This window comes from Sander vitreus, chromosome 17, assembly GCF_031162955.1.
Source record: "Sander vitreus isolate 19-12246 chromosome 17, sanVit1, whole genome shotgun sequence".
Classification (NCBI taxonomy): domain Eukaryota; kingdom Metazoa; phylum Chordata; class Actinopteri; order Perciformes; family Percidae; genus Sander; species Sander vitreus.
This window is the reverse complement of record NC_135871.1, coordinates 3,778,727-3,799,743: the sequence shown is the minus strand read 5'-3', so window position 1 is coordinate 3,799,743 and position 21,017 is coordinate 3,778,727. Positions and strand designations below refer to the sequence as shown.

The following is a 21,017-nucleotide window of genomic DNA, read 5'->3' as shown; positions in this document are numbered from 1 at the left end:
GATTGACAGAACTGTTTCCAGTTTCTAAAATGTGAGGATTTTTCTGCATTGAGTACCTTAACTTTGAATACTTTAAGTACATTTTCCTGGTGATACATATTTTTACTTAAGTAACATTTTCAATACAGGACTTTTACTTTTACTTTTTTTACAGTATGGTATTAGTACTTTTACTTAAGAAAAGGATCTGAATACTTCTTCCACCACTGTAAATAATAAGCTTCACAATACACTTTCAAAGGTTTTTAGAGACACAGATGCAGACAAAATAGACCAAACTCAGGCAAACACAGAGCCATAGAGAGAGAATGAAAGCAAGGGAGAGTTGTAGTTCTTGTTAGACAGGTAAAGGTTCCCAGCACCTCCAGCCCTTCCTGAACTCTGTCTCTGGCACGCTTCCTTACTCCACCCTCTTCTGTCACCATTGTGTTCAGTTCCTCAAGAAGCCTGGCTGAATCAAACACCTTTTTCTCAATAGTGTGATTGTTGCAACGGATCTGCCTTTTCATTTTCACTGCTTTCATTTCACTTACCAAAAGAAAGTAAATCTGAAACACTGGCAGTCTTTTTGCGTGGACTGAAAAGATGTCTTGTGGTCATGATAAAAGGCTTTAGAAAGAAATCTGTGTGCACTGTATGGCTTTTATAACCATCCGAGTTTTCCCTTCACTTCCCTGCCTAACATTCCAGATTGGGGTGGATTGACTACGCCATGTTATATTCCTGCAGTGACCTCATCACCTATAAATAACAATAGACATTCCTTCCCAATTTTCCAAAAATGACGTGCGATTTTATACACAAAAACTTTATCTAGCCTCCTGAAGATTGCTATGTATGTATCTTCTACAGAAATTATGTTTTGAGATGTTGCTGAGGTCACGGTGGGATATTAATTTGCATGGGATGGCCTGCATATTGATGAATAGAATATATAGTTATCAGGCTTGTCAGAGTTACTACCTGGAATTTAGTGCCTGAAATGGGCCAATACTCACCAGTACTGAATACTGGCACTTTTGATTTTTGTCCACATGTAAGGGTACACGTACCCTTACTTTTAATTGTTATTAACAGTATTATTAAAAGGCTGATATTTATACTAAAATAGGCTATAAATCATGAATTATTGGGGGAAAAAACAATGTGTGAGTGCTGTCCTAACTGACGTTATATATTATCATACACATTAAGGATCCAGCAGCCAGCCTTCAAAGTTTTTTTTCTATGTGAGTTGAGTGCGTTTTATTTCTTATTTTTTTGGGGGGGAAACATTTAATTCGATATGAAATCCGACATTCATCACCTCAATATAGCCCGAATGGAATGATCATTTGTTTCATAACCACAATTTCATACACTACAAACGATTCAACTGTTAGATTGGTAGTTGAATCAGGCTCCTTAGGTCGTATCTTTCATAGTCGCCTATTTGGGGTCACCCCTACAAGTTATACGTATGAATATACTGCTGAATCTGGCAAGCTTTTTTGGTCAAATTCAGGCACTGCTTGGATTAATGCAAAAGGTATGACTGGAAATATAATTTTGAGTTTTGGGTGGGTATGACATGAGATGCCTGATAACTGATAATAGCCTTTCTTAAAATGGCACATGCAAAGTCTATTTGTTTAACGCCTCTTTTCTGCCTTGTGCAGCGGCTTCAGCAGGTAAGAAGGTGGGCAAAGGCGGCAGCAGCATCCAGAGGAGCGTGGAGACGGGCATGGCTGTGGAATACCCGCGGGGAGGTTCGGGCATGAACCGGCAGGCCAGCAGAGAGTCGACTGATGGCAGCATGAACAGCTACAGCTCTGAGGGGAAGTACGTACACACTAAAAGATAGACCTACATGTGGACACAGAATGCATGTTGTGTGGACTATATGTGCAGTGTGCTGAATCACATTGTGAGAGCTTCACAAAGAAAAGTGTCTTTGGAAGGGGTGTCACAATTTCCATTTAAACTCGAAAATTGATAGAAAGGAGCTTTTGTTTTCGACTATCGTAATCACTTATCGCTTACTTTCGCACGTCCGATGAAAAAAACTACAAGAGACACAGCGTAGCTTACTGGCTGGTAGCATGCAGCTAAATACACAGGTAACGTTAGCTTATTGGCTGGTAGCATGCAGCCTAAAGACACAGGGTAGTGTTAGCTTACCGGCGGGTAGCCTTCAGCTATAGACACAGGGTAACGTTACCTTATAGGCTGATAGCCTCCAGCTAAAGACACAGGGTAATGTTAGCTACCAACTGGTTGCATGCAGCTAAAGACACAAGTAATGTTAGCTTACCGGCTGTTAGCCTGCAGCTAAAGACATAGGGTAATGTTAGTTGACCGACTGATAGCATGCAGCTAAAGACACAGGGTAGCATTAGCTTACCGGCGGGTAGCCTGCAGCTAAAGACACAGGGTAACGTTAGCTTAACAGCTGGTAGCATGCAGCCTAAAGACACAGGGTAGTGTTAGCTTACCGGCGGGTAGCCTTCAGCTATAGACACAGGGTAACGTTACCTTACAGGCTGATAGGCTCCAGCTAAAGACACAGGGTAATGTTAGCTACCAACTGGTAGAATTCACCTAAAGACACTGGGTAATGTTGCCTTACCGGCTGGTAGCATGCAGATAGAGACACAGGGTAATGTTACCTTACAGGCTTATAGCCTCCAGCTAAAGACACAGGGTAACATTAGCTACCGGCTGGTAGCATGCAGCTAAAGACACAGGGTAATGTTGCCTTACAGGCTGATAGCCTGCAGCTAAAGACACAGGGTAACGTTAGCTTACTGGCTGGTAGCATGCAGCTAGAGACACAGGGTAACGTTAGCTTACCAGCTGGTAGCATGCAGCTAATGACACAGGATACCGATACCTTACAGGCTGGTAGCCTGCAGCTAAAGACACAGGGTAACGTTAGCATACCGGCTAGTAGCATACAGCTAAAGACACAGGGCATAGCTTACCGGCTGGTAGCATGCAGCTAAAGACACAGGGTAATGTTAGCTTACCGGTAGCCTGCAGTTTGACTTTTCCAGACACCATGACCTCTACCGTAGTCGGAGATGACGGAGATACAACAGAACTGGAAAATCCTCCTGCTTCACTGAAGTCATTTGTGTGGCAACATTTTGCCTTCCTTGTCAAGAGTTATGTGCAAACCAATAATCAATAATTTGACTGAAAATATTGAAAATGCATTTATTTAAAAATGATTTTATTGATTTAAAAGGAATTCACCAGGGTCTATGATCAGAACTTTGTCCATAGCAACGGTCTGTTATTCTTAGCAGAGACCGTATGTTTCCCCAGTAATGTTTTCCCCAACTTATAACATTATGCATCGTATGGTATTTATTCTGAGTGGTGATGTAGTAATTGTGGAATAATTTGTGTGTGTGTGTGTGTCAGTCTGATCTTCTCAGGTATGCGGTTGGGTGCCGACAGTCAGTTCAGTGACTTCCTGGATGGTTTAGGCCCCGGTCAGCTGGTTGGCCGGCAAACACTGGCCACACCTGCCATGGGTGAGTGATGGTTTCAAAATAAATATAAATGTGTAAAGATCATAATCGGTTCAGATAGAAATTAAATTGTGATGCAGTTTTTAATGGCCTAACTTTTGATTTGACGTCACTAAGTCTTCTTAGTTTTTCTATTTGAAGATTTTTTTTCTATTGATTTAGTTATTTTGATGTAGGATTTAAAAAAAAAAATCTAATTATTAATTTTGTTTAAAATGTTTGTTATTTAAGATAAAATACAGTTTCAGTTGCACTTTTGAATAGAAGACAATTGTTTTTTTGCAGTTTATATGAATAAAGGAATATTTTTCAGTCATTGCTCATTCTGTTAAAATAATGGTGGTAAAATCGTGAATCGTTACATCTGTATATATTTGGAATGCAAAAATGAAGCTATGAGGCTCTATTTTACATGTAGAATTAGAAGAATACTGCACCTTTTGTTAATGTACATAATGTATTCTGTATGTACTGTGTATGTACTGCTTTGAGAACTGCTAAAATGTGCAAACTCTACATTTTGAGATCAGGATTAAAAAGTAGTTTATGATAATTTTACAATAATTTGTGTGAATGTGGTTTGTATGTGTGTTTGCGTGTGTCTCCTATACATACAGGTGATGTTCAGATCGGTTTGATGGATAAGAAAGGTCAGCTGGAGGTGGAGGTGATCAGGGCACGAGGCCTTACCCCCAAACCAGGCTCCAAATCCCTCCCAGGTAACACACACACACACACACACACACACACACACACACACACACACACACACACACACACACACACACACACACACACACCCCACCACCTCCATCATTCAATCTGTCCTCCCTCTTTCTCTCTTTTTGCTCCCTCCGAACCCCATCCTTACATTCCCAGCTCCCTATGTCAAGGTGTACCTGCTGGATCATGGAAGTTGTAAAGCCAAAAAGAAAACCAAGATTGCACGCAAGACGCTAGAGCCGCTCTACCAGCAGCACCTGCTCTTTGAGGAGAGTCCCCAGGGCAAGGTGCTTCAGGTAATCGTCTGTGTGTGTGTGTGTGTGTGTCTGTGTGTGTGTGTGTGTGTGTGTGTGTGTGTGTGTGTGTGTGTGCCTAATAACACTGTGATCTCAAATAGCCTTAACGACCAACCATAGCTCACTTTGTAATGAAAATGTCCATGAAAAGATTTGAATAGAACCTTGTTTTGATTAATTGACATGCATTAGAGAAAGCTTTCAGCTCATTGTTTAACAGAAAATGACCACAACATACTATAATTGTTTCTATGCCAGAGCATTGTGAGAATTGAACCTAAACTTGAGACTCGAAAGCAAAAAAAGACTAGTAGACCTTGCATTGATACACATCTTGAATATTGAATATGCCTTTTCATTAAAATGACTTCATTTCAGCTATGTTAGACATAATATGAACACATAATATCGAATCGCAATACTTCTAGAATCGCAATAAATGAAAATCGCAATACAAATTGAATCGGCACCCATGTTTAGTGAAAGAATCGGATCGCAACAGAGGCATACGGTGTTTTCCCTTTATTTTGTTTCTGTGCTCGACTTCCTGTCCCGCACTATCTGCCGTGTGCTGAATTGCTTCGGAGCTCTCCGGCGTCCGGCAAAAATAGAAGCTCTGCGTATCTGCTCCGGAGTGCTGCGGACTGACTGTCAGAACGCAGCCGTTCCGCAGTCAGTAGAAATACACAAACTGACTTTAATGGAAACCTAATGACTCCGCCGCCGTTCAGGAGCGGATCCGCAGCCGTTATACATCCAGTGGAAATTGCCAGTGAGTGCACGCATTTGCCGACGGTTTACGCGTCCTTCCTCAAGAAAATGTTAAGTCTTTTCAATAAAAGAAAATGCAATTTGCTCATACATTTTGTGTCTCTTTGTGGGATTTTGCGTCTCTTTATGGGTTTTTGTCTCTTTATTAGTCCTGACCTTTTTTTGGTCATTTCTGTTTTCTTCGGGGTTGTTTTGGGTCTCTGTGGTCATGTGGCGTCTCTTTGTAGTCGCTTTGTGTCCCTTTGTGGTAGTCTTGCGTCTCTTTTTCACATCGTTTTGGATATATCTGTGTCTAAAATGCTGGAAAAGCTAGAACCGATACAGTAAATGAATAACACTCAAAAAGCTTAAACACAAAACTTAAAGCTAAAGAAGTCCAACTACAATCCTTAGATCTGAGGAAAGTCTTGTAATTACATTCATTCGGGTTAGGTGCTGCCCAAAACTGCTCGGGTGCTGCACCTAAACCTGGCAGGGACAAACCAGGGCATACTGTCTCAGCCCTAATGTGTAAGTGTTTCCCCAGCGACATGCATCAAGTTTAACTCATCTCCACCTCCATCCTCTCCTCTAGGTGATAGTATGGGGCGACTATGGACGATTGGATCACAAATGTTTCATGGGTGTAGCACAGATCTTGTTGGAGGAGCTGGACCTGTCAAGTACGGTGATTGGCTGGTACAGACTGTTTCCGCCGTCCTCATTGGTGGACCCTACATTAGCTCCGCTCACGCGGCTGGCGTCTCAGACGTCATTGGACAGCTCAGGACCGCCACCGGGCGTTCGGTCCTAGTGACCCAGTGGCGAGCGCAAAACCTTACCCCAAATATCCCTCAAAGTGACAAAACAATGGACCACAGCTGCTGGACCAGAACTGAGCCGAGGGCGAGAACACGGCCCCCGAGGACGACAGCGACAAAGCCCTCATGGTCAACCAATGAAAAGCCAGACGAAGCAACAGGGAATTAGAGAGAGAGAGAGAGAGAGAGAGAGAGAGAGAGAGAGAGAGGGAGAGACTGAACTAGCCAATCAAAGCTTAGCTGGAGTCTGACAATCACGTCTCACACCTTCCCACTTCCTCCTCCGTATGCCTTTTTGTTTGCAAAGCTTTGCTGACTTTGTTTTCTCCTCTGGGCTGCAGCAGCAGCGGAGGTTTCTGTCCAACATTCTTCACTCCCCGCTACTGTCTTTCTTTTCTCCTTACTTCCTTGTGAAGCCCTTTATCAGAGCACCCAATCACAGTGGAAAGTCCTCCACCTTAGTAGCCCTCCGGCCAATCAGAGTAGAGCTTGCTGCCAGGCCACGGGCGGATGAGCGGGGTGAACATTGTGCGGGAGTTAGTAAGTAGCAAACAGTTAAGTCGGCTGTACCGTCGCGTAGAGGTTTTGCTGTTGTCTCTACCGGTGTTACCGGGGTCGTAAATGAGCGACGCGGTTTGGCACGGTTTGGTAACCTCTTTAGATGAAGGGAGCGTGAACACACACGTGCACATTCTTAGCCTTGTCGTGACACGAGAAAGCAAGCACAAGGAAAGCTTGACTCCTTTATTCGGACAGAATACAAAAGAAGTTTTGCTCTTCGGGGAAACAAAGAGGAAAGAAAATAGAGGCCAAATTTGCTTTTTATTTTTCATTTGGAATCCTTTTTTCTGTCTTTGTTTAGAGTTCAGAATGGTACCAAAAGGTGCAGAATTCCCTCTGTGTATGTGAATGTTATTTTCTTTCAAGCGATGATGGGCCAACGGCCGACGATAAAGGCCAGGTCCCATTCGCCCCGAACACCCTTTGCCCAACCCTCACCCCACACGCCCCCACCCTCTGGTTTCCTCCCCTTCCTGACCCTTCAAACTCCCCCTGTATGAGGGAGCAGCATGACTCTGGGACGCCCCGGGCCCCAAGCTGCATGCACGTTTCTTTTGTTCTGTTTGTTTCGTTATTCTTTGTTTTGTTCTATACTTTTTTGTAAAATAGAAGACGAGACAAAAATTTACGAACAATTCTCAAAAAAATTAAAACAGAAAAAAAGACTAGACTATGTGTGTTAGTCCCACATACTTTTAGGCCAGCTTGTATGTTGCATGTTCTTGTACAGTTTGCTCGTACTGAATATGAATACAATCCGAGAAAAGCCAAGCCATCCCCGCCCCCTAACAGGAGCGGACCAATAAGGGGGGGGATCAAAATCCACCCAGGCCACGCCTTCCACTCTGGGTCTAAATATAGGAATTCTCCGGAAGTTTTTTTTTTTTTCATTTGTTTCAGTTTTTACTTTGAAACCCTTTGAACAACAGTGCTGTTCTGTAGTACTGAGCATACTCGAGCCCCTGGCGTATGTGAGGGTGTAGCTGTCTAAACTGTAGTTTAACACAGTCGGGGCTAGAGACAGAGATAGAGAATGTGTGTATAACAGCTAAATGTATATGACCTATAATTATGAGTTTGACAGAAGTTATAAAGATATAGATAAATTAATATAAAAAAAAGAGTTTCTGACTGTACACCCGTCACCGACACACACACACACACACACACATGCGCACCTTGTACATACAAACCAGGATGAGGCTTGAACTTAAGTTATGAACAAACAAAAACATCGCTGACACACAAACATTCCTGGTCTTGTTGAAGGGAATTTGCGTCCTGTGGATGTGCTCGAGCCGCTGAGCGGCACTGAGCCACAAGGAGGCGCTAATAGGCCTTTATTTTTGTCCCAGTTGCAGAAAATCATGCAGAACCAATTGGAACAAAGTTTATTTTCTTCTCCTTAAATCCCCTTTCCCCCTGTGTATTACTATTGGTTTGGACTGGACTTCTAAAGCCAATAAGAATCAGATTTTGCAGACATTTTTGCGGATGTTTCTGTTGAAATCCTTGGCGGTGTGGCCGACTGCCCTTTCCTTTGTCAGTATTACTCCAGGAATACTGATTGTTTACAGCCCATGGCTCCCCACTCCCAAACCACGATTTTAGACGAAAGACTAAGTATTCACTGCAACAGTTCTTGTTTGTATAACAGATGTGGCTCTACTGATGTGTATGTTTTATATTCAAGAGTTCATTTTTATTATTTACAAATAAAAGACTGTGGAAGAAGATCATGGCTTTTTTGGAACAGAGTGGTCTCAAATTATTTTGAGAAAGGTGACTTCAGAGTAGGGTGACCAGATTTCCCGGAACTAAAACCGGGACACTTTGCGCGTGACCGTAGTGCTCGTGCAGGCACATGCTTTTTAACGTGAACATGTGCCAGCCCAGCACCATTTTACAACAAATGCCTTATCGTGCTGATGTGACTCAGCCCGACCCGAACCCGACCATAATTTCTAAATATCTGTCCGAACCCGGCCCGGCCCGTCGGGTGCCGTCGGGACCCGTCGGGCTCGGTTTGGGTATCCATGCCTTAATTGGGAAGTAGCCTACTACAGCAATCAGAATGAGAGAATTGGATTTTTATTTCATTATTTTCCAGAAATAACAATAACTGAACTGTATGTATTGGGAAGTAATGCAATCATCATGAAAACAAATTATTAGTGAATATGTTTTCAAAAAATAGCCAACGTGTTGCAGCCCTACTGTCATTGCCGATCTACCAAAACGGTAATTTGTCGACGGTCCCTTACACAGAACCTAGCGACAGAACAGATAATGAAGTGCTATGAAGCTTTATGTCGGATACAAATCTCTAGCGATAATAATTGTAGTTGTTTTCTCTTGATACTCTGTAATAATGTCAACTTATCCTTAATATCAAACGTCCAGCAAACTTCACCACGCTTAAAACGAGCCAGATAAGAAGAGGCATTGCAACAATGTTTACAAATATACATTGTAACGTTGGCTGCACAGATTATGCAGACGCAGACCGCTACGATTGACTGACACACACACACACACACACACACACACACACACACACACAAACACTTTAAAATCATGCGCTGGACGCTTTATTAGTCTTTCTACATGGGTTTAGTTAATGATGAGGCTATAATAAGACCACGTCGGCTATGTAATCGCTGACAACCGGGACAATGTCATAATGGTTGGTGTAAACCGGGACATTTTAGCGTCCCGAGCAGCTTTTGTCGGGACTTTGGACAAGCAACTCAAAATCAGGATTGTCCCGGTCAAACCGGGACGTCTGGTCACCCTACTTCAGAGCCTTATTTAACATGCGACTGTGACGAGTTTATTTTCACTGGTGCACATACACAGAGAAAGCCAGAACAATACAAGGTAAACCTTTTACTCTTGAAAAAAATGCATTTGCCATATTTCAGCTTTTTCTTGGATCCACCACCTTCATGACTGAAGGTATGAGGGGAGCTGCTGTTGGAAAAGGTTTGTAAAATGTCCTGCCTTGTTTTCCCCCCAATCGAAGCTGTTATGGCAGTTACACACCGGGCCGATAATCGGCCGTTGGACAGTCTGCTGAGGTCAGTGACTCGAGTCTGTTCGGTGTGTTCCATGCCGTCGTGCGTTGGAGGAGCTGTCGGCCTTCATTTTGGACGACCTGACATGCTCAGTCGGAGACAGGGCAGTCGGGACTCACCCGGAAATGGGAAGCGGGATGAGTGTGACTAAGTCTCTCAAAATCTGACGAAAATCTTTTAAACTGACCTTTGTCGATCTGAAATGAAGACAGATTCAACAACTGGCCTGGCCTATTTCTCGCTGAAAATGTTTTCAGAAACACGTTTCGGTGAACTATTTTAGTACAAGATGACATCATATTCTGAATGAGTCGCAAGTAATGGCCGGTTGAAAAATCCAAAATCCGGAAGCAGCAGCCAGACCCATGTGACGCGTTTGTCCAATCAGCTGCCGGTTTTAATTTTTTGGGCGACAATACAGATTAGCGCCGCCTGCCGTTATGGAGACGTATTACGTCTCGTCGCTTCGGTGTGTTCCGAGGCACTTTTTTGACCAACTCGGGGAGACTGATCAATCCAACTGCCTTTTCTGCCGAGGGTCGGCCGTCTGGTTGGTGTGTAACTGCCTCTAAACATAGTTCTATGTATATGTGGGATCAGGCTGTTCTCATGAACCATTCACACGCATTGCAATGAAAAGTAATGCACAGTAATTTGTATGTATTCCACATATTTTATATTATCACATTACTGTTTGCACCACATTGACTGCTGGACCGGTGATTTTATACTAATGTCTAAAACACAGGGCTTTCAAGCAGGGGAGCAGAGTTTGTGTCCTAGGAGAGTTAATAAGAAAACGCAAGACTTTCACCCAAAAAATGGGTGTTCATGTCCCGGGAGTACTACTTTAGGGGACAGGTGTTTTAACCCAAACCACAATCTTTTTTCTAATCTTAAAGTGCTCATATTATGCTTTTTGGCTTTTTCCCTTTCTTTTATTGTATTATATATCTTTTTTGTGCATGTTATAGGTTTACAAAGTTAAAAAGCCCAAAGTCCACCCCAAAGGGACTTACCGTCTTTGACAGAAAACACTGTTCACAAACTGCTCCAAACAGCTCTGTTGTAGTCCAGCCTTTACTTCAGAGACAAACGCTCGCCACTTTGTAACACTCGTTATAATGCTCGCCTAGCTGCTAGCATGGCACGCCCTCATACTCTGCTTCTGACTGGGTAGTAGTCCTTACCTAGGTACTGCGCATGTGCGACTCCCAACAAAGATGGAACAGAAGTGAGATGTCTCACTCTGTAGCTAAAACAGAGAGCTCAACACACAGGGTGAAAAGAGGAGCTGCAGCAATGTGCAGTACAACAAAGATATGGTGTTTTATGAACATTAAACCACATAAGCCTATCCTGATACAAACTCTAAATGCAATTGTGAACCTGAAAATGAGCATAATATGAGCACTTTAACTAGTCGTTTTGGTGGCTAAACTGACATTCACCTTTTGTCGGGTAAACTCAACTGCAGTGGCCCATGAAATGACTGTAACCTCTAAATTTGACTGTAAAGACTAAACTTAACTGTCATGTGACCGGCCGGCTTGCTGTAATTTCATAGGATATCATACAAATTGTTGTCAGTGGTGGAAGAAGTATTCAGATCCTTTACTTAAGTAAAAGTACTAATACCACACTGTAGAAGTACTCTGTTACAAGTAAAAGTCCTGCAAAATTTTACTTAAGTAAAAGTATGCAAGTATCATCAGGAAAATGTACTTAAAGTATTAAAAGTAGAAGTACCCAATGCTCACATTTTAGACACTGGAAATGAACGGTTGTGTGTTTAATGGTCTAATCATTTCAGCTGGTCTATATATTGTTGGGTAGTTTTATTTATAATAAAACTTAATATTTTATACATGTGTTTTCTGTGCAAGTAACTAGTAACTAAAGTTGTCAGACCAGTAGTGGAGTAAAAAGTACAATATTTCTCTCAAATGTAGTAGAGAAATAAGTAGAAAAGTAGAAAGTGGCATGAAAAGAAAAGACTCAAGTAAAGTACAAGTACTTTAACATTTTAAAGTAGTAAAAGTTGTCAATGCAGAAAAATCCTCACATTTTAGAAACTGTAACAGATCAAAACATGTCTTTCAATCAACTGTCAATAGTCAATGTATACTACAGTGTCATTTTCCATGACACCAACTGTAATCTATAACTGTTGTAATTCAACACATGAATCAACAGAGTGATGATATATGCTAGTTTTCTTAGTACCTTCTGATAGCAAACTAAATATTTCTGGGTTTTGGACTATTGGTTTGACAAAACGTTTTATTTTTGTATTTTCTGGCAAGATATGATATCGTATGTTGAGAGTTTAAAAAGAGCAATTTAATATTATATGCAGGCTAGACTTTGACTGACTATGTATGATTATTCATAAAAACTAGTAACTAGTTCTTTGAGTGTGCAACAGGTTCTCACACCCATCTCGTAAATTATGGACGCTGTGAGTTCTTGATCGTTTTAGTTGCATCTTCAGTGTGGACCTCAGCCCAGGCTACTACTGCCACCCTGTGGTGTGACTATGGATGACTGACATTTTTTTAAATCCATTCTGATACAGTGTGTATTTCACTCTTTATTCTTCTTGTGACAAGAAACCTGTTTAACCCTTGCGTGGTGTTCATATTTTTGTTACACAGCCAATGTTCCTGGGTCTGGTGGACCCACCACATTAGGCTTTTAAATCAATACAGCCATAACAATTTGTTACATGTATATGGATATATGCATAATAAAATGTTTAATTTAGCTCAATTACCGATGATATATACATAATTTATGGTTCATATTTGCCATTTACCCCTGTGAGATCACATGTATGATCATATGATCATTTTCGTTTTTTTTGTGAGAAAATAAGGAAATTCAATTATAAAAAAGGTAAAAAAAAAAAATTGATTTTTGATCATTATTGGTGCTTATTTCTTAGAACTTAATCAAAACAGGTGAAAGTACAAACTTTGTGTGGGAATAGCAGGTGCAGAAAGACAACATAGTTTCATAGCACCTACATTTAAATACACTCGGGTCCAGTAGACCCGAACACCTCATATGTAATAGTTATGTATAGGGGGGTGTATCATGTGCAGTCATTGAAAATAAGTAATTTTCTTATATTTTTTTTAAATATAAAATATTACAATTTAAAATAAATATATATTTTTCTTAATTATTTTAAGTAATTTTAAAATGTATGTTCTTCACAGAAAATGAGCCATGGCCAATGAGTTTGAAAATGGGTCCCACAGACCTAAACACAACACAAGGGTTAATATGTTTAATTTTCTAATTTTATATTCATCATTTCCTGTTTATACTTCTGTCATACAAGAAAAAAATGACCTCTTACAGACACTATGTTAGCTGTGTTTCCCACAGCCCTGTTAGGTGAACTTGTGTACCCCTTCATCAATTCACAACGTATGTTCTAAATGTATAACACTATTATATAAAAGTAGATTGTTTCATACAATTGAACTGTTAATAATGTTGGTTTGGTCAGCAACCATTCTACTACTTCTAGGCTACTAGGGCTACTAGCTAGAGTGAAGCTGAATGTTTTTTAACTATATCCATTAACGTTACTTTAAGCCATTACTTTTAGCTAACTATTTCAACCGTTAGCTAACTATTTCAACTTTTAGCATTTTTAATTGTTTCTCCATTACGTTAGCTAACTATTTCATCTTTTAGCTTTTTAATCATATCTCCATTACTTTAGCTAATTATTTCAACTTTTAGCTAACTTTTTCAACTTTTAACTTTTTAATCATATCTCCATTACTTTAGCTAATTATTTCAACTTTTAGCTAACTTTTTCAACTTTTAGCTTTTTAAACCGTTTCTCCATTACTTTAGCTAACTATTTGAACCGTTAGCTAACTATTTCAACTTTTAGATTTTTTGTTTCTTTTCTCCATTACTTTAGCTAATCATTTGAGCTGTTTAGTCATTACTTTTAAGTAGTTATTTTTATATATATCATTTATTCATTACTTTTGGCTAAACTTCTGTCCTGGCTTGCTAACTGTTTTTACACACTAACATAACTGCAACATGTATTGTACTGGTTTTGCAGTGACTGAATGTTAATATGTGAATATATTCTTCCAATAAAATCCTAACTTCTATTTCTACTTTATCTACTCTACAATCTTTCCACGTACTCCCTGGCAACTGCAGGAGTTCCCCGGCGTACAAGTACCCCTGGCTGGAAATCACTGTGTTAGTGCAAAGTACTAATATAGTAGTTCAGTACATATATGCATAGCTAGAATAACAGGACACCTCAGGCTCATGAATGCAAATTTTTAGAGTTATTAGATATTTCACATCTTTCATCTGGGACTCCCAACTCATTAACGGCGTAACAGAAGTTGAAGCATGGCTGAAAAAGTGATGGACTTCATCTTTTTGCAGGTATAAAGTCAACAGAAAGATGTCATTCAAACATATTTTATTCAGGACAGTTGGTTTGGGACAGTCACTGAAGGGTTTTATAACCATCAAGTTAAACGTTAATTTCTGTCATCATACTGTGAAGCTTATTGCATCATCAGCTCAGAAAGGCAGGTATCAATTCTGACCTAATCATCATCATCATCATCATCATCATTACATATTATGTATACTGACAAGAAAGTGCAAACATTAAATGTAAGACACTCTTTTGTTACTAAGCCTTAGGGACTTTTATTTTCCCTTTGCATTGGCTCTCATTCATCCATTCATAGACACACTCACACACCAACGGCCTGGCCATCAGGAGCAACCTGAGCCTCAGTGTCTATGTGGACAGGGAGGGCCCGGGATCAAACCAGCAACCCAACCAGCACACATCAGGGCAGAGGTGAGTCCAGCTTATTAGGAAAGTCTCATAGCCATCCAGATAAACTCAGTGTTTGTTTTAAGATATGAACAGGTCTAACATCTTCAAATGAGACGGAATGTGTTTCTCTTTGTCAGAAAGTCTTTAAACCATAGCGTCCATTATAATATGTGTGACAAGTTAACTCTTTTACATATACTTTCATAGTTATGTAAAATATACACAGTCAAACGTTGAATTCAACTTTATTGTCCCTTAGGTTAAATAAAAAACTAAAGCATGCAATGAAAAGATGTCAATTGTGAAAAAAATATGAAAAAACCCCACACACACTCATATAAAATGTAATGTTCATCAGTGACAGCCGCTCTGCGGCGGTCCAGAGAAGAGAAACTCAAGCTCTTTATAAAGAGAGATATTTTAAGCTCTTTAGTGCCATCTTGTGGTAAGTTATAAGAACTGAATTACTTGGTAAAAACCAGTGGAAGCATTGAATATCATTCTCATTCCCCCTCTCAGTTTAAGCTTATGGTATGGCAGGCAAATACATTGTGTTGACAAACCATTTAGATAGTAAAATAATGAATATAGATATAAAGAAAATGACAATTAAGACAAAACTGAACCTTGAATTGTGAAAGTTCTGAATGTGCAAAAAAACAGGCCCTAACACAGCATTGTATGTGTAATATATGCTATATTTACACTATTAAATGTGTTGTATTTATAAAAACATATCCATAAGAAACATCTATTGACCCTTCAAAATAAAAGCAGGCAGCTTAGTCATTGCATGCAACCAAGGCTACTCAGGACTGATTCATCATCGAAATGGTTTTGAATACACACCAAAATAATCATTGATTACATTTTTAGTGTGTTTTATGTTATTTAGAACTGCTACAACTATTATTTCTAGTCATAGTTCCACTATCTTTATTGTGACTATAACTGCCACTGTTCATCATTCCAACTGCTATAATTATTATGAATGATATTTCTCTATATCTGTATATCTGTATCAGTGTCTGTGTCCAAACCGGCAGTAACAGATGCCCCCCCACAAAGAGTCAGGTTCTGTCTGAAGTTTCTGCCTAAAAGGCAAATTTTCCCACGCCTGCCATGCCATGCCAAAGCATGTTTGCTTTGTGGGAAACTGTTGGGTCTTTGTAAATTATAGAGTGTGGTCTAAAACCTACTCTATCTGTAAAAAGTGTCTTGAGATAACTCTTGTTAGGATTTGATAGTATGAATAAAATGTAATTGTATAGAATTTAGAGGCATCTCAGTTAGAAACAATATACAGTATATAAACTGGACCAACAGATCCCGTTACTCTGGACGGAGACCAGTGAAGGATATTAGAAGCACTTGTGCACCCTCCAACTGAGAGAGACGACGTAGATGTGACGTGAGCAACATGTCTGAAAGTTGGAAGTCTTCTGGTAGCTGTGCCAAGAGAAATCTCAATCATTCCCAATCTTGCAGAGACGGAGAGCGTAGGTATATGTAAGGAGATAACATAGGTACAGGCTAATTATTGCTAACTAAAATGCTATTTAACATTAGTAATTAAACTTAAACAGCTAATGTAAGTCGAAACTGCCTGCGAGCTTCTCCTGTACTGTACGGTAATTCCTCTACTATGCGACAGTAAGTCGCTTGGTTATGACACAATCGTTAGCCTATTTTTACAAAAACGTCTGCTATGGAGCCATAACGTGAGATACAAGGTAATGGAGCCTTTTATACATTGTCGTGTTTCTTTAGAAATAAACAATGGACAAATAAAGTCTTTAAACGCTTCAGATGTAAAGTTATTCACTGTCAAAGTGACGTCAAAATGAATGGCAGCCAAAGGAATGCTAACGGGAGGTGAGTGCTTGTTAGCATCAAAATGACGCCATAGGATCTATCGGTTGTTGACACCCCCTTGTTAGAAACTACAGAGCATTTATTGGGTTTCTTCTCAGTGTGCAAAAAGCTAAATGGCACTTCTACCATTGGACAGAGACAATATTACCTGATGCCATGACATAGCTGGAAATCTCAGAAGCAGTCATCCTGCATGTAGAAATGTGCATGTGGCTAGTCGAAGTGCTCATAAGACACTTACAACAATATGTAAAAACGTTTTTTCCCCTTAAAGGGACCTCATTCTCATTTCATCTCTACCAGATGAAGGTTTGTACCTGTGGGTGGATTGAAATGGTCACCTTTGCTGTATATCAGTCAAGTATCAGAATTCCTGTGGCCAGGTTAGCTCAGTTGGTAGAGCAGGCGCACATATGTAGAAGTTTACTCCTCGAAGCAGTGGCTGCGTGTTTAACTCCAACCTGCAGCCCTTTGCTGCATGTCATTCCCTCTCTCTCCCCTATCATGTCTTCATCTGTCCTATAGAAGGACAGAAGGCCTAAAATGCCTGAAAAAATACATATAAAAAAAAAGTATCAGAATTCCTAATTCATTATCTAGAAATGATTTAGGCCAGAGATCTTCAACAGGGGGTCTGGGCCCCCTAGGGGGTCCTTAGAGTTGTTGCAGCTGGGTCCACCAAATTATTGTTCGATGTGGTAAAAAAAACCACACGCAACATTGATGATAGGCTTACTGGCCTACAGTTAAGCTTAACCCTTGTGTTGTCTTCTTGTCTACCATGACACTTGTTGTTCTCAAGGGTAAGAATTGCAAATGAACCCTTTTTTAGACGGTTTATTTCAGTTTTTTGACACTTTTTTCCAAGTTTATTTTCATATTCCATCTCATTTATATGAAATTATAGCCCACTAATACTGAAATTACATAATAGTTACGATTGAGTGGAAAGAAATCACAGACTGTCAAAGTTTAGTCAGGATGCAGTTTTTTGTTATTTAAATTTGACCCGAGGCCAACATGAGGGTTAAGGATTTACTGTGCGACATTTTAACATTAAAACATGAGGTATAAATATAGGAACATGTCAACAATTATTATTTGAATAGCTTAGTACCGTATGCATGTATGTAAAATGGCTCCAGGCCGCCCTGAACATTACTGTAGGTCCAGTTTAATATGCAACTCAATTTTATACAATATACAGTATGAAGTAGTACTGTTCTGTCTCTTTTTCAGCTGAGGGGTCCATGGCCTAAAAAACGAAGAAGACCCCTGGTCAAGGGATATTGTGTTGATTTTAATTGACTTTTTATTTAATATGAGATATCAACCAGGCAGGGACAGACATGAAAATAAAACGAGATGACTTTGATAGATGAAGTGTTTCATAAGGGGCTTTCTGACCGGAGGGATTTTTGCAGTTCTTAGAACTAAACGTTCCTAGAACACTTTTTTCGTCGTGTTCCGACAGGAAAAATTTGGGGATTTTTAAGTTCCTCTGGCCTCAGTAGCGTACTTTTTTAGCTCCTACTTCAGAGCAGGGTCTTTTCCCTTTTCCCTTTTCCTAGGTGTACTTGATTGGTCGAACTTATAAGTCCCGCCTACTGCCAACTTGGAAACTTGCAGACAGAGCAACAACCAACAACGGGACATTTTTAACAATTTTCACCACCTTATTCATCATTAAATTCACTTCTGACAACGTTTTAGGCGAGAAATTAACTGTTTAGATTTTGAATATAGGCAGTCTTGTGAAAATTTATGCCAAATTGACAATTTGGTTCAAAGTTTTCAGAGTTGAGAAGCTCCATGAAGTGAGGCGACAGCCAGCAGGCGACAGCCAGCAGGCGCCTGCCCCGGCCTCTAGCTCGTCGCTCGGCCAGTCATGTTCAGACACCTCGCTGTAAGCTGGAGGTCTCTCAGACCGCTCTCGTAAATAAGAGGCTTTTATTTCGCCGTTGACGGTTCGTTTGTTTAAATATCACAACACATGTCCATCATAAGATTAATGGGAACCTGTGGTTAACTGTCTTTTCGGAGTTAAACTCCACAAGCGTGTCCTGCGGCTCGCCGGCCGTCTCACACACACACACACAGTCACACACACAAACACAAACACACACACACACACACACACACACACACACACACACACACACACACACACACACACACACACACACACATACGTCCACAGTGCAGCAGCAGGCAGAGGCGGGGTCTGTTCCGAGTATAATAAAGCCCCGTCTGTGTTGAGCAAAACATTACGTGAATTACTAAGAGAATGGACGTGCATTTAATATAGGAAAAGTGCACAAGTATTAGCATCATTTGTTGTTGTTGTTGTATGTGGCGCTAAGGTCTAGTGACGACTCTATAAAGACCGTTGCAGTGCTTGCGTCACTCCCTTACCCCTCCTACCAGTCCCTATGGCCACTTGGCCAGTGGGAATGCAAACGGAAAAAAAGATTTTGGGGGAGAGTAGTTCTTAGAACTGCTTAGAAGTGTACTTTTCCTCTAAAAAGTACAAGTACCATCCGGTCGGAAAGCACCTATAGTGATGTTTCCCAATGATTGCTGTCCCTGGTGAATAGAATCATGGGTGACACATGAACTGTTTTGGCATGAAAATGTTTCCCTGTAAAGCACTTTGTATAACTTCACTTTGAAAAGTGTAAAAGGTTATAATTAGGTGCTTTGCTCTGGTGTAAGGCATCTCCCGATGCTAAAATATTACATGAATTTTGCTGCAATAATTGTGTTAATGTAAACGTCTTATACTTTATTATAGGATATGGGAAATACAGTAGCAGCCATGTGTTGTTTTAGTGTCTTTCTCTAAAGGGCACAATAAGTCTTATTCATCTTGTATGATTTGTCATTCATGAAAACAAACCGTAAGTTTTGATGACTTATGGTGATAAATATGTTGTCAGTCGTCAGCCATCGCTCCACTTTGTCCACAGAAATATACTCCATGAACACAGAAGTTCAAGAGTCTTCAGATCTAGAGTTGGCTAAGTTGAAATCATATTAAAATCTTTTGCAACTTTGGGATCCAAGTGATCCCCAAAAGATAAAGAGTCCACATGGAACATCTCAGTGTTATTGTTGTGATAATATGGAGGATGATGATCTTTGTGTTGTTGTCTCTTTCTTCCCTCATCTTTTCTTTCGTCTGTAAGTCAAAGTAGATATGGGTGGCAGTAGCTCCGGCCGTAGGGAGTTGGGTTGGGAACCGGAGAGTCGCCGTACAGACCGAAGTAGGGAGTGTGGTGCCAAGGTGCTCCTGACCAAGGCACCGAACCCCCAGCTGCTCGAGACACATGTCCAGCAGTCGCAGCCCCCCCTCACTCCGACATCTCTCCATTTGTGCATGTATAGGACTTGAGCATCTGTGTATTTCAGGCCCCACAATAACAACACTTCCTTGTTTCTCCCTCACATGTAGCTGAACTAACCAATCATACGCTGAAAGCACATACACTATATGTCAAGACAATGATGTCATTTTACCGCATATGCAACAGTTATTTTGTATGCAAAAAAAGAAACGTCCCTTTTTCAGGACACTGTATTTAAAGGCCCAGACACACAGAAAAGGAAGTTGGACTGATTCTTGAGTCTCCGCAAATTGTTCAAAAAAATGCCTCGGAACACACCAAAGCGACGAGACGTAATACGTCTCCATAACAGCAGGCGGCGCTAATCTGTATTGTCGTCCAAAAATGAAAACCGGCAGCTGATTGGACGAACGCATCAAGCGGGTCTTGTTTTTCTGGAAATATTGTACTAAAATAGTTCACCGAAACGTGTTTCTGAAAATATTTAAAGCAAATCTGTCTTCATTTCAGATCGACAAAGTCAGTTTAAAAGATTTTCGTCAGATTTTGAGAGACTCTAGTTACGCTCATCCTGCTCCCCGTTTCCGGGTGTCAGTTGAGTCCGACTGCTGGCAGTGCCCGCCCCGCCGATTATACATGTCAAATCGGCCAAAATGAAGGACGACGGCCCCTCAGACGGACGACGGCACGGAACACACCGAACAGACTCGAGTCACTGACCTCGCCAGGCTGTCCAACGGCTGATTATCGGCTCTGTGCGTCCAGGCCTTTAAAGATACTTTTGTAAAAATCATAATAATTTTAGAGATCTTCATTGTAAAGGGTTTAAACAATGTTTCCCAGGCTTGTTCAATGAACTATAAACAATTAATGAACATGCATCTGTTGAACGGTCGAAAAGACAATAACAGCTTGCAGGCGGTAGGCAATTAAGGTCACAGTTAGAAGAAAATTAGGAAAGTGAAGAGACCTTTCTACTGACTCTGAAAAACACCAAAAGAAAGACGCCCAGGGTCCCTGCTAATCTGCGTCAACGTGCCTTAGGCATGGGGCAATGAGGCACGAGGACAGCAGATGTGGTCAGGGCAAGTACATTGCAATGTCCCTACTGTGAGACGCCTAAGACGGCGCTACCGGGAGACAGGAAGCAGAGCTGATCGTCCTAGCGGTGGCGAACCACGTGCAACAACACCGGCATAGGAT

The 21,017-nt window shown here is 40.7% G+C and overlaps 1 protein-coding gene across 1 annotated transcript in view; it reads left to right on the top strand.

The window, feature by feature from the left end:
* Nucleotides 1-6,101, top strand: part of rims1a (regulating synaptic membrane exocytosis 1a) — a 154,411-nt gene extending 148,310 nt beyond the window's left edge. The window contains exons 31-35 of the mRNA XM_078273541.1: nucleotides 1,659-1,821; nucleotides 3,409-3,521; nucleotides 4,136-4,237; nucleotides 4,398-4,537; nucleotides 5,883-6,101. Coding sequence (XP_078129667.1) covers nucleotides 1,659-1,821; nucleotides 3,409-3,521; nucleotides 4,136-4,237; nucleotides 4,398-4,537; nucleotides 5,883-6,101 — 737 coding nt within the window. The remainder of the gene's footprint in view (nucleotides 1-1,658; nucleotides 1,822-3,408; nucleotides 3,522-4,135; nucleotides 4,238-4,397; nucleotides 4,538-5,882) is intronic.
* The last annotated feature ends 14,916 nt before the right edge of the window (nucleotides 6,102-21,017 follow it).